This window comes from Podarcis raffonei, chromosome 1 (genome assembly GCF_027172205.1).
Source record: "Podarcis raffonei isolate rPodRaf1 chromosome 1, rPodRaf1.pri, whole genome shotgun sequence".
In the NCBI taxonomy this organism is placed as follows: domain Eukaryota; kingdom Metazoa; phylum Chordata; class Lepidosauria; order Squamata; family Lacertidae; genus Podarcis; species Podarcis raffonei.
In genome coordinates, this window is record NC_070602.1 from 77109684 (window position 1) to 77124588 (window position 14905).

The 14905-nt window shown below is 42.8% G+C and overlaps 1 protein-coding gene across 6 annotated transcripts in view; it reads left to right on the plus strand.

Annotated features, from left to right (window-relative positions):
* Window positions 1-14905, plus strand: part of DEAF1 (DEAF1 transcription factor) — a 36407-nt gene that overhangs the window by 17882 nt on the left and 3620 nt on the right. For all 6 annotated transcript variants that reach the window (XM_053394956.1, XM_053394937.1, XM_053394953.1 and 3 more), the window contains exons 10-11: window positions 2399-2649; window positions 11687-11752. In XM_053394956.1, the coding sequence (XP_053250931.1) occupies window positions 2399-2649; window positions 11687-11752 (317 nt within the window). The remainder of the gene's footprint in view (window positions 1-2398; window positions 2650-11686; window positions 11753-14905) is intronic.

Consider the following 14905-nt stretch of genomic DNA (forward strand, 5'->3'; position numbering starts at 1 on the left):
GAGGGGTGGATAGGGAATCAGGAGAAGGGTGGGGGTGTGCGAATACAGTTTCAGATACAAATGCAGCAGCATTGTGGCCCAATACTTATAGCAGGGCATGTGCTGAGTGTTTTGTTGTATACTGGCCAGGGACAGATATTCTGGAGGCTAGAGGCCCTGTGACCAGGCTTTTATTGGGTTCAGACTGCTCACCAGCTGAAATATGGGTAAGCTCCCAGCATTTCCAGCCACACTGGCTAATGGCTAAGGAGTTGTAGTCGAACAACATCTGGAGGGCTATAGGTTCCTCCCACTGCTTTGATCTCTGTCTGAATAGGGAATCTCTTGGCCATCCCAGGGAATTTATGAAACCTGTCAGTTTCTGGAATGCATTGGGGGCTGTTCCAGTGGTACCATTTTGTTGATTCTCTGGAGGAAACCTCGTTATTGATTCAACTGCATTTGGACTTTCTCCCACAAGTCTGGTGCCATGGTTTGTAGATGAACTGCAGGCTGAGTAGCAGTTTTGGTGTCAGCTGAAGCACATGGCAAAAACTCACACTGAGTCTGACTGAACATGTCATAGAGCCCATGTGTAGGCCTATAAGGTGGTGGTGGTGGTGGTGATGCTAGTAAAGGGGTTATACTTTCTCAGCACCATGGCATTAGCAGAATCACATCCAGTCGAGTTCTTTAGGGTTATTCACTGAGCAAAGAAAGAACAAAAACCTCTGGTGGTGGCTATGATATTGCACGGTGTGGCTCTTAATAAGATTTTATTTCCCTCATGACCTCTTAAACCTTCCTTTTTCATTCACTTCTGAGCACACTGTTGCACATTGGCTATTCTAAAGAGCAAGTGCATTAGAAAAAAAGCCCATTAACTGGGCATGACTACAGAAGTATAAACACTTATGGAAAGATCAGGCAATCAAATGTCAAGCTTTGTTCCTCACTGTAGAAAGCATAGTAGCTGAAAGCCGTTGCTTCTGCAAATATATGGAAGACAGGGATGTTTTACTGAATCAAATTAACTACAATCCTATTGATACTGTTGCGCAAACATCTGTTTCATTTACTAACTTAATAAAAGCTTTGGGGTTTACATTTTGATTCTCTAATTCATGGCTTTAACTTTGAAACTTGCACCCATTGCAGTATGGTGAAAGTCTAATACATGCTAAATAATTGCTACGCAAGTTTGTATTTAAAACGTAGTTAGCATTTTTAAATGATTTGGGGGAACTGGAAGCATACTTGGTGTATAGACATATTATTTCTTGCAGAGTTTTCTGGATAAAAACTGGTATTTTAAAATTGTTTTGATCTGATCTGTACACTTGTGTAATTATGCCTTTAAGGCTATACTCCTACCAACAGTTGCCTAGGAGTAGGATTGAACTCAGAGAGGCTTGCTTTTGAGTAGACATGGATAGGATTACATGCAAATATTTGCATCTATATTGTGATTCTAAACACACCTAACAGTGGGGCTTACTTCTGAGCAAACAAGCAAGAGTCTGACATTTTCTGGGGGATCCTTTGCCAACTGCTCCTTTTGCGGCATCAGTATTGTGGGCAGCTGGCATCACAAAGCAGGCAGCTTTGTTTCTTCTGTGGGGGCTTGTGTAGGGGCCCCATGCAAATACTGTTGAAAACAGTTGCAGCTTGTGTAACCACAGTGAGCTGATTAGTTTCAGCTTACACACACACACACACACACACACACGTGTCTTTCCTTTGCAGATCAAGTGCTTCATTGCTCATGTTTCTGTACCCATCACCACCCAACTTTTTTCAATGATGCAGCAGTGGAGAACAGCTTGACTTAACCTCCCTACTCCTGGTCCCTCAACAAAGCCGTTCTAAAGCTTATTTGGTATTCAGCCCATGTCCTTGCACTTGCCAGAGGCTCATAGCTGGTAACATGATTAGTGCATGATCAATGTCCCATTAAAAGATGCCATTAAGGCTACAGTCCTGTGGACACTTTTCTGGTTAAGGCCCATTGAACATGGTGGAACTTTTGCCTGAGTGAACATGGATAGGACTGTATTGTAAAAGAAGTCCCTGCTGTCCTTCTGGGTTGCAAGATAAAGTGGCTGTGTGTTGCTTCTGGGAAGATGCACAAAGCTCTGACTTTTGCTGGATCTCTGCAGAAAGTGACTTCCAAAGCTTGGAAAAGGACTACTGAGTATGCAGTAACACTTATAGTTTTGAAATCTGTGCTTCTGGAATTCCCTCCAGGAACTGAGGTTTGCTAGCGGTATGAAATTTTGATTAGGTTGTAGGTAATTCTGAACCTCTAAAGGGGCAGAGAGGTGAACCAAAGCAGTTACAGACTAAAGTTGCTACTGTACAGTAAGCTTCCAACCGAACTTGAACCAAAGTATCTTAATGGATTTCTTTTGATTTTCAGTATTGACCTCACTTCCTGCCCTGGCTGTGCCACCTGCCACCCCCACCAAAACCATATCGGCTTCCGTATTGAATGGTCTTGAAGTGACAGAGCAGCGGAGTTGGTTGTACCTTGAGGAGACGGTCAACTCCCTTCTCAGCACAGCTCAGCAGCTGAAGACTCTGATCGAGCAAGCTAAGCAGGCCAGCTCTTCCTACAGAGAAGCTGCTGTCACTCAAGCAAAAATTCAAGCTGATGTGGAGAGGAAAGAGGTAACTATGCTTGTGGAATGACAACACAATTCTAGCTCTAAATCAGTCTGCAGCTGACTTGCTCAGGTGGCAAGTTGATAGCCTTCACAGTTTCTTTTATGCCATAGTGGAAGGCTGCCTATCATGGAACTTCTTAAGTTTAGATTGTACTCTTCAATTTGATGCAGAAAGTACCTGTACTTTGAATGACTGGAGTTTGATTTTAATGAAAATTGTAACACTGTCTTTAGCAATAATAAAACAACAACCACACCGTTTTTACATCAAGATCCACGGGTGTTTGCTATTTGCCAGAACAGATCTAAGCTGTGGTCCACTTTCACAGATTCCAGCTGTAGGCAGAATAAATAATCATTGCAATTATTTTGCACGACTATACCGTTTACTGCATATAGACATTCACAGAAAATGACATTTTTTATTTTTATTTTTACAAGGTTGGGGTGAGTGGAGCAGGGCGAGGATGAGATGAAAATGGCCAGCACAGGGGAAAGAAGCGATGTAATAGGAATAGGTGTAGGAACTATAAGGACACTAAAGCCCCAGCCACTGCCTAGTCCTAACCTTGGTCTTTTGTCCAGACGATTTGCGTGCTCTTCTATGCAACCATGGTGGCTAAAACTTCATAGAGCCAGTGAGACGCAGTGGACAGAGTGTTTGAATTGCAGTCCTGGCTTTGGAGCAGCTAGCAGCCATAAAAGCTTCCTCTGGGCGTGGGATATAAGACTCATGCCACCCTCTTTTTGTACCAACTGCATTGGCACCTATTCATTTCCAAGCACAATTCCAAGTGATGGTTTTTGACCTATAAAGTCCTAAACAAGTTGGGACTAGGTTTCCTGAAGAATCAACTTCCTCCATATAATCCTGAGCTGAGATCTTGCTGTTTCTTCAGCTATCTGTAAGGTAACAGCATGCACAAGGCCATTTTTATGGTCTATCTGTCCCTTTCCACCCCACCTCTGGAACTCCCACCTCCAGGCTATCTGAATGGCTCCTTCGCTGCTTGTGTTAGAAGGACATTTTAACACTTTAAACATGTATTAAAACGCTTTTGAGCCCTCTAGGATTTTACTGTTTCTTGTTTTTTTATTTCACGGCATGCCACTCTGAACTCCTATGGAATGGCATATAAAAAAGTATTAATACATTAATAAACAAAGGTCACTCAGTGGCCTTGGGCAGGGATGTCAAAGGATTGCTGACCAAAAATCCCCCAGGAACCTCAGAGGTCAGACATGATGGTAGTTATTAGACCAGGAGTGCATTACCTTTTAGGGGCCAGTGGTCTCATTGTCTTGTCATCAACCACAAGGGGCAAAGGGCTGTATGTCAAAGTGGGTGTGGCCATTTAAAAAAACCCCAAATCTAATGTAATTAAATTGATTGATTGAATAAAATGATAAAATTTGGGGAAGTCTTGGGTAATCACAAAAACGTTTTGGCACCACAGAATCGCAGTAGGGGACCATAAAAAAAAAATTGGTGGACATTTGGGTGTGTGTGCAAAACAATTGTTGGTATCAGCGGGATGGGGGCAGCTATGGGAGCATTCAGTCAGTAAAAAGATTTTTTTCAAAATTATTACAGTGGTACCTTGGGTTACAGACGCTTCAGGTTACAGACGCTTCAGGTTACAGACTTCACTAACCCAGAAATAGTACCTCAGGTTAAGAACTTTGCTTCAGGATGAGAACAGAAATCGTGTGGTGGTGCGGCGGCGGCAGCAGCAGCGGGAGGCCCCATTCGCTAAAGTGGTACCTCAGGTTAAGAACAGTTTCCGGTTAAGAACAGACCTCCAGAATGAATTAAGTTCTTAACCCAAGGTACCACTGTATTATTATTATTATTATTATTATTATTATTCAACAAATTTGGGGGTGGGCTTTAAAGGTCTACAAAAACCCCTCCTGGTATCACAGCAGGGGACATACAGGAGTAGTCGGAAAAATGCGGGGGGGGGGGAGTGGAATCTACCCTACCAACCTGACACAGAGGGCATTTGGGTTGTAGTTCAAAGACTGGTCAGCACATGCCTTTTTTCTCCCTTGATAGTTGCATTGTCAGCTGATGCCTTGCACGTATCTCTGGGCACCGTGCCTCACGTTCCACCAAACACAGGGCTTTACAATTGCTTCACAGTGGTTGCTTCAGCTAGCCCTACACATGCAGCAGAATAAAAGGACAGCCTCCTGGTAACGTGGGTTGCACCACTTGAGGCTGCAGGCACAGGGTCTGCTGTTTTGGAATGCTCCTTTACATTCCTGAAAATGGATAAATAGCATGATGGGCAATGGGACTGGACTTGAACATTTCTCCTGTGCATTGGTGGGGAGCAGAGGGAAGTAATCAGCAGTGGCAGGCACGCACGTATTCCTATTATACTTATAGACCCAGCTGAAATGTGCAGAAGGCAAGTGATGTGTGAACCATACAATGGCTTCTTTCCAGGATATTCATTGGCTTAAACATCTTGGTTAGAAGAAGACAGCAACTCATGACCCAGAAATTACGAGTCATATATGAAGGAGATAATATTGCCATTTAGATTAAGTTGTTAATGAGTGGCAATGAAGCAAGCTGGTTTCATAAATGCAGGCATTTACCGTATTTTTCGCTCTATAACACGCACCCGACCATAACACGCACGTAGTTTTTAGAGGAGGAAAATCCGTAGGCATGCCACCTGTAGGCAATCCCTCCATAACACGCACAGACATTTCCCCTTATTTTTTAGGAGGAAAAAAGTGAGTGTTATGGTGCAAAAAATACGGTAATTGGTGGCAGAGAGAAAAGCTGCTCTTTTCTGTGCCACGGAAGTCATTTTCTCCTGTTTCGATACTTGGAGAATTCATACCGTCAAATGAACTTTTCTGTTTCGTTTTATCTGAGACTCAAAAAAGAATCCCGCCCTTTCCTGTACACATAAAAATATACGGCTGTCATTGCACAGCCCCCATTAGAGGATTTGCAGTGCCACATCACAACCCTGGACTTGCAGCAAGTCATGGTAGGATAGGGGAACAAAAGAGAAGGCAAGTTGCACAACACCAGTGTCCATGGCATGGGAGTGAGGAGGTAGAGACACCAAGAGGAAAACTGTGGTTTTAAACAACAGAACAGAGTTTACATTCATAAGGCCAGGAGTTCCTGCCACCCCCTCCCCATTGCTCTGGATCCTCCTGTGCCCCCTGGAAATCTGCTCCTAAGAGTTGGGTGGTCCTTTGGAATGTGTGTGTTGGGTTGCAGGTGAGGGGAGAGGCTGCAGATAGAGAGGAGAGCTGGGAGAAATCACCTACCCATCCCAACTGCATGCAATTCAAGAAATATAAGACAATGTGCTTTATTACAGTGGTGGGACGCAGGTGGCGCTGTGGTCTACACCACTGAGCCTCTTGGGCTTGCCTATCAGAAGGTCAGCGGTTCGAATCCCCGCGACGGGGTGAGCTCCCGTTGCTCTGTCCCGGCTCCTACCAACCTAGCAGTTTGAAAGCATGCCAGTGCAAGTAGATAAATAGGTACCACTGTGGCGGGAAGGTAAATGGTGTTTCCGTGCACTCTGGTTTCTGTCAGGGTATTCTGCTGCACCAGAAGTGGTTTAGTCATGCTGGCCACATGACCTGGAAAGCTGTCTGTGGACAAATGCCAGCTCCCTTGGCCTGAAAGCGAGATGAGTACCACAGCACATAGTTGCCTTTGATTGGACTTAACTGTCCAGGGGTCCTTTACTTACTTTTTTTTTTTACTATTACTGTGGTGTTGCATTACATGAGGACTGTTAGAGCAATAGTTTCCTCACCAGTCATTCATGAAAAACATTGCTGCTACCCAGGCTGCTACCTGTTAAGTTATATACCAGCTTGAGCCTGAGGACATGATGTGTGACTGTTGTAATTACCTTCCAGAGTTATGTGCTTTAATAAACCACAGTCAGAAACCGCTGTCCCGAAATATGAGAAAAAAGGTAGTTAGGTGACTATTCAATCTGACATTTCTTTTAAACATTCCTCTATAGTATTTGAATTTTTCTAAGATAATTGAACATTTCATACATCTAGGTTTTCTGAAGGGGTAAATAATGTTTATAATGTTGGGCGGAAAAATCTGGATCATATTTTATTTCTGCCTCAGAGGTAAAAGCATTTCAGGGAGGAGGTGGCACACATTTCTCATCCTGCTGCAGCTTGATGTCGGCTTCTGCTGCAGGATGAGAAACAGTCTTCTCTTGTCCCTCTTGTCATAATCGGAGCTTTGCCTTGGTGGCAGCAAGAGGTAGATGTGCTGGCTTGCATAGCTGGGCGACAACCATATTTGGCCCAACACACTGTGGGTTTGGGGGTACACTGGAAGAAACAGCCACATCTTGCTGGGGGTGGGAGGTTGACCCTCCAGCCCAGCATCCAACATTCCTTGGATAAAACTGCATTTCTGTACAGCAAATAGAAGCCTAATGTTAACTGGTTTCACCATTATGGATGTTCTAAAGGATGCCTGGGAACTGTGCATCTAGAAACTTCTGTGTCCTCCTGCATCCTAACAGTAACTTAAAGATTGGATTAAAAATGTGTCAAGGGATCCTCTATCTTCAAGAGCCCCATAGCCCAGGAAAGCTTTTTCTCTCAGGGCTGCGAAAATGCTTCTGGCAAAAATACCCCTTCAGTTCAAGCATACAGGAAGCTTTACAGAGTCTGGACTCAGGGGAAAAAATGGCACAATTAAGGCTATAGATCTGTACCCCCTTACATTGGTTAGGTCTCATTTAACTCTGAGTATTTATGCACAGGATTGCACTGTTAGTCTGGAAGGGAAGTCTCATGAGAGAGAGATGCCAGCTCTAGCACAGATTAGTCTGCATAGCACAGTTTGTGCGGATTAAAATGCCAAGCACGGTTATATGTGGCTGCAGAGAGGTAATTATAAGGTGGCAACACGATGACCACAGCTTTTACTGTATATATATATATTGGTATTTTATTTTATTTCTACCCCCACATTTTAAGGCAAGCATGTGGAAACCGGCTGAGGATGAAAACGTTAAGAGCAATGCAACAATAGAATGGATAGCATATAATAACACAGCAGAGATAATGTTATATATAGCCACTAATAAAATCCAATAAAGAAACTCGGGATACAAACAAGGTTTTAGGGTCTGTTTAAAAGCCACAGAGTTCACCTCTTTGGCAGATACGCATTAAAATGCATACATGTCACATATTTCCTTAGAGTTAACAGAAAGAAGTTCTAATTGAGATTCAGTTTTGTGTTTTTTTTTAATAAGATATTTATTAGACTAATTGAGATTCGGTTTTGTTTCATGAAACTGGCACCCCTCCCCACAATCCTGAGAACAAGATACAAATAGTTAACTGATCTACACAGCTTGCTATGTAAGTGTTCAGGCATCCAAAGTTGGGGTACCCTTGACCTAATGCTTCTCATGGGCTTCTCTTGCAGCATTTATGGTGAGGTCCAACACCAAACTTTCCCCCCATTTCTTCCCTGCAACTCAAGGATCAAGGCATTTCCTTCATATGTACTGTGTTACCATTCTTATAAAATAGCCTTACAAAAACTGGTGGGCAAACCCATTCCTTGCTAAGCAAAGCACACCTTTTACAGATTATTTGTTCTGACTAGCAAGCTTTTCCTGAAGCATAGAGACCTAGATCAGGCCTTTAACAATTTTATTTATTTTAAAAAAAATGTATATAATGCTGTATCATAAAAATCTATCGCAGTGGTTTATAAAAGCATAAAACTGGACAGTAAAAAATATTTAAAAGCTTCAAATGAATAAAAAGCAAAAAAAAATATTAAAAACAAACATCAATAGACCATTGTTAGTGTTGTACACATCATTGCCTGCATAGGCCTGACGGAATAGGGAAGTTTTTAGCAGGCTTTTAAAAGTCTGCACAGAAGACGCTATGAACATATAAGGCAATGATATGAATATATAAGCCAAATTATTAATACCAAGCAGCATCAAATCTGGTGTTGCTTGGGAATTCTAAGAAACCAACAAATGATTGCAGTTTTGAGATCCGTGTAGTTTGGAAAGTTTCAGTCTGCCATCTTGATTCAAAATGGCATCCAATTGTATCCCAACATGGACAAACCTGTTCCTTGATCTCAGGAACCATCAATGCAAAATGGGGTTGTGGTATCTTAAGAGGTGCCCAAATGAAAAGTGAGCAAAATATATAGTAGAGGCAGACACTACAACTTAGGAACAGTTATAACAATCAAATGAGTCATGACTGTCAAACCTGTGCTGGTAATTGGCTTTACTTCCTAGGCAAAAAACCAAAACCAAATCAATTTTTTTTCTTGACAGTTCTTACTACACTTTAATGGCATTGGAATACTTGGGAGTGTTAATACTGGTATCTATGTTACACAGTATTTGAAGGCTGAAAGCTGCTTCTCTTGGCTTACAGAGCAAGTATATCATAAAAAGTGTGAGATTTCCATCTTTTCCTCTCTGCCTAATGTGATTCTATGCCATGGTCATTTTATGTTCCTGTAAACTCACAACACTCCAGACCTTTAAATGCCGTGATGTCAGGTCATAAAGATGATCTGAAATTAAGCCTTTAATCTGCTTAAGTATTAGGTTCTACTCTTGGATAAATCTACTTTGCTTTAGATTGTTTTTGAACTGTTCCTCAGGAGATTTAACACCCTAGGCTGGTGTTGAATCTAATTTTGGCTAGTATCTCCAGTCTTGATACATTTAACTTAATTTATTTAGCACTGCCTAACCGAGTTCTTGTGCTTAGTTTAAGGCTCTCTGGAGCTTGCCTGCATTGTGAATTTATTGTGTGTTTCCATGCTGAATGAAGGGTATATAAATAAAGGGTTTGGTTTGAAGGAATATTGAGTTAAGACCACGGAGGAAAGTGTTATAGTTCAAAAAGTCCATGTGAAATTTTGCAATCTATTTTTGCCCTACCTTAGGGCAAACCCAAACTTGTTCACCATAGCAAGTCCCCCTAATGAGCCAACCCCCTCCCAAAGTTTAAGCCTTCCTGTGGGATAACTAAGCCAAAATAAAGATGGATCGCCCCCATGGCAGTAGAACTCCTTCTCATTATAAGCCTGTAGCAACATGAAGCTTGTCAAAGGGAAGCAGGTAGAGCAAAGAAAGAGTTCAGGAGACCTCAAAGCCTACTGCCGCCAATCAATCAAATGTCTGGGGCAGGCAGGGGAGGAAGAGGACACCATATGTACAGATTGTCTGGATATAAAGACATTCCTCCAAGATTAGCAAAGCTACAGACATATCCATTTCCTTTTTTCTTTTTTCTAACTGGAGGTGGGATGGTGGGGAAGGAGATTTTGTGGAGTAATGGAGAACTGGAATTTATGCAGTACTTGATTTTCACACCTAAACTTCCTTTACCAGTTTAACTGCACAGTTTTAAAGCAGGGGAAGGGAATCTGGAGGCAGTTTGTCCACCTTATCCAATGCTCTTCCGGGCTGTCCTTAGCAGATGGGAAGTGAGAGCAGTGGAACATTCTCATGCTCCTCCATTCTTTTCTTCTTGATTTTTTAAAATTAATACATTGTGTCCCAACTACTGGAAACAATGGGAGAGAAGTAAAAATGCTTTCACCCCCAATGCTAGACTACTATTGGGATCCTTGTGGTTGCCTTCCTGCATCTTAAGGTTTTGAAGAGGTTCCAGACAAGGCAAGCTCAGGGGGAGGGTTTTATCCCTGGCCCTTTCAACCAAGGGGTCACATGTAGGAAGGTGAAAGATCCTGGAGAGATAGATTCCAGAATTGCTGCTGGCCACCATTGTTGGTAGTGATCTACATAGAGCCTGGTACCAAGGCAATGCCTTGTAGCATCTTAACAACTTTCAGCCAATGAATCAAAGCTGGACCAACAAGTAGAAAGCTAACAGTCAATTTCTGTTTTCTGTGTCATGAAGTTGCTTCCCATGCTTGGCTCTTTAATGCTATTTTCTTGTTCTTGTTCTTTTTATTTTATTTTGTTTATGCCTTTTTGCAACTTATATATACACATCATACAGTATTCACCATTATCTCTTATCCTCGGACTTCCCAGTCCATGGGATTCTAGGTAGTTCTCTGTTAGCTGCATAATCTATTATTCCACCCCTTTTCATCTCAAATCTTCCTTTATTTAATGTTATCTGCTGTTCGTATGTTTATTCCTACTTTTATGTTAAATTGACTATTATACCCTCTAAGATACTCTTCAAAGCAACAAAGAAAGGCAGGGATATAGCAACCAATATAAAAGAAAATAAACTACAGGCTAAAGATAGTAGATTAAAGGGCCCTGATATTGGAAGAAGAGCACCAACAAAATTAATATAGCAAAAGCTGAGCTTCAAACCTAAAGGTGGAGCTTTTAAACTACTGTCTTGGGTGTCTCCTACCCCTTCAAAGAGCAATATAGACCAGAGAACGTTGAATCTAAGTACTTAAACCAAACTAAATATATTAGAAGGGCAGGAAGAAAAGTGGGAGCACCTGGACTTCCTAGAAAGCTCTCACTGACGGGAGAAGAAGATAAAGATAAATCTTGAAATTCAAATTAATATTAATACTCTTTTTCTTGTTCTGAAGTTTATCAAATTGTGTCCAAATTAACAGCTTTTGAGGGTGCAGCATGCTGTCAGCAGCATGTTTGGATGCCCTTGTGATTCCTTTCTCGCACACACACAAACCTAGGACCCTGCAGCTTTCCCACTGTGGGGTAAAAAGCAGCTTTTAATCAGGTAATATTAAACAGCAGGTTCTCTCCTGCTGCTGACCAATGCCTTGGCTCCAACCAGTGTCAGGTCCCTGCAGCTTCTATTCACTTTGCAAAGATTGCACAGGAGATCTTCATCACAGCCCTTCTGCATCACATCGAGTTCCCTTCTCACAGGAGTGTTGTTGTTGAACAGAAAATTATATAGCAGCAGAACACTTTAATGGAATCATTTAACTATGCTCTAAAGAGCAGCCTGAGATGTCTGTAAAGCTGAAGTTTGCAATGTCTTTTTCCTTTTAGCAGTATCAGGGCCAGTTATTTCAACAAGCTGAAGATGTAGATGGAAAAACAGAAATCATCATTAAGGTAAGCACAAGGCATTGCTATCAAACAGCAGTTCAGGAACGTTCTGTTCTGTTCTGGTACAATGTTGTCATTGTCTGTCAATGTTATGCGTTTCCAGTTTTGGTTTGCTCCCCGCCCCCCAATCCCCTGGTGGTACAGTGACAAAGTCTACCCCATGACTGTTAGGGTGCTGTCATCCACTTACTTGTGGTGGCCTTTGGGACATTCTGGCTCCAGTATCATGATGCTCTGCTGCCAAGACCACTGGCACGGTCAGATAACACAAGCACAACTGGGAATTCCCTGGGACGAGCTGTGAAATGGCTGGTGCTCTTTGCCTCCTGTGACAGGCTTTGGGTCCCCCTGCACACATGTGTGCTCAAAGTGTGCAGCCTCTTTCAAATAATGCCCTCTGAAATTTGGGTGCAGTGTAGATAGCAGCACCTCCTGGCGTGATGTAGCACTTGATGAGTATTGCGTTTTTTGCTTCTGCAGTTGCATGGAGGCTAAAAGAGTGCATATGTGTCCTGTTTCCGACTCATAAGGAGGGTGAGGAGATTTCACCCCTCCCATATCCAAGAATCTGCTGATGTTCTCTGCTGATTCTCGAGAGAGGAGGGGGCGGTTTCTGCTCTCTACTTATTCCGCTCCAGCCTCACATCAAAGAGAGAGAGAGACTGAGTGTTAGAGAGAGATCGTGTGTATAGATAAGGTTGCTGCTAAGAGCAGCTGCAGACACTCAGTGCAGTTCAGCATTTTCGTTTAGACCTCATTTAGCTCTGTACATAGTTGTGTATTATAGTTGTAGATAGAATAAAAGAAGATATTCTACAGAGCTGCTCTCCGAGTCGTTTATGCTCTGCTATACTCTGCTATACTCTGCTGTGCGACGACTGTCTTCTTGTTGGAGTGAATCCGGTGCTCACAACTCTTAAGCTGTGAGTCCACAGCACTTTGACCTGTTCCTGTGCAGAAGGTGGTCTCTGGAAGTGCTACCCAGCTCGCCTGGCCCAGTCGGGGCAGAAGTGTGTGAGTCCAGTTGGTGGCACTGGCTCAAGGGTGATGTTGACAGAGGGAGCTCTATCCAACCACTCCTTTGTGCATCCCACTGGCACTCAAGGTGGCAGAGCGGGAGGTGTCTGTGCAATACTTTCCATTCCCTGATCAGAGAACATCCCAGTTGCTTCCTTCAGTGTAGATCCCACCCAAACTCACAGCTCAGCGAGGATGAGGCAGCAGGCTGTTCTGCGGCTCTTGCAAGAGACAAATGCACTAGGGTGGGGGGCTTATTTGGATTATAGCTGGGGGGGAATGTGTGTGTGTGTGTCATCCTTTCCATACAAGGACATTTTTCCCTGAGAGGCAAGGAGCAGAATTAAGGCTGTGATGCCTATCAGGAAAATGGTACAAGGGAGGGTGAGTTTGAAGCAGCCCACCCAACATTATAGCTTTGATCCAGATTGGCAGGCCTCTATGGCTACATTTGCCTTTTTAGAAAACATAGGCAATCCAGTCTCGGGTCTCCTGCTGGCACATCTACTTTGGCCCTAGTCCCATATGTTGCTCCCACGTATATCAAACCTTGTACAAGCCGCAGTGTCAGGTTGTCAATGGCTTGCGTACACAAGCAGTTACTGCCGTACCCCCCACTAAAATCAAGGTATATAATTCTCTGGCACCTGTTATATTTCAAGATTTGCAGATAATTTGCAGGCAGATGGTGCAAACAAATTAGGTGATAATGAGAGTGTGAATCAGTTGGGCCCGAAAGCTAGCAGATCCATCTGCACTAAATATGGCCTGTGTTAATGCTTTCACAGCATGTCAATTTATTCACTGCCAAGAATCCCTTCCTGCGCTGGCCTCCTTCAGTTTTACCAGGTTGCTAATCACGCCTAGGTATGAGCTATAAGCAGATTGAGCTGGGAAACATTCCTTGCGTCCTTATTTTTGTTCAGGTTTTGAACAAGCCACCCCAACACGTAGAGCTTGCTCACTTTAATGGGATCTTATGAACCAAAGGACATAATGACAGCTCACCAAAGCAGTGTCCCGTTTCCCCCCACCAGTTGTATTAAAAGTGTTGCCTGAGGATTTAATGCCTGTTTTTAGGTGAATGAAAAAAATGCAGTTATTCTCAATCAATTCTTTATTCTAATGCTTCCTCACATCTCTCCCCCACCCCCACCCTCATCACCTGTTCTTATTCTGAATAAAAACCCTGGTTCTTCCAAGTGGCTGGCAAAAGGCAGACTGGGGACACGGGGAGGTCTAATGCAGAGCCTTCAGCTTAAAAAGTTATGCCTCTCAGTATTCTTATTCTTGAAGGATATTCTCCCAGTTTTTCAGTATTACAGACCAGGGGAAAGCATATGGTACGCTCCAGGTGTTGTTGGACTATAACTCCCATCAGCCTCAGCTGGCTTGGCCAATGGTCAGGATTGATGGCAGTTGTAGTCCAACAACATCTGGAGGGCACCACCTTGTAGGCTCTGTTGTAGGCTCCTGTTACCTCACTTTGGTGACCAAGAACTGTTGTTCTTTTATTCACAGTTCAGCACCATATTGTTTTCATGAGTTTTGCTTATCTAATTTTTATTTATTTACCCCTTTCCATATTTGAGCTCTCTCAGCACTTGCTTGTGTTTCATAGTCAGAACTAGCAGTGCTCAAGAGTCCCCAGAGGTAGACAGTAGACGGGGATTATTTCCATATGTGGTGGACCTGTGACAAGGTTAAAAATTTTTGGGAATCAATTTATAATGAACTCAAAAAAATATTTAGGCATACCTTCCCCAATAGACCGGAAGCGTGTCTATTAGGCTTAATAGGAACAGAAATTAAAATGCGAGATCAAAATCTGTTTATGTATGCTACGGCTGCCGCAAGAACCCTCCTGGCCCAAAGATGGAAAATACAAGACATACCAACTATCCAGGAGTGGCAGGTAAAGCTGACAGAATATGCAGAACCTGCCAAACTGTCAGGGAGGATCCGGGACCAGGAAGATCAAAGATACCAAAATAATTGGAGTAAATTTATTGAATATTTAAAGAAGAATTGTAAAGAGGTTAAGACACTAGCAGGATTGACATAATACCTCCAATGTATAATAGTATTATTATGAGAATGATGTGTGTGATAGAAAGGGGTTAAATATACCAATTGTAAGGA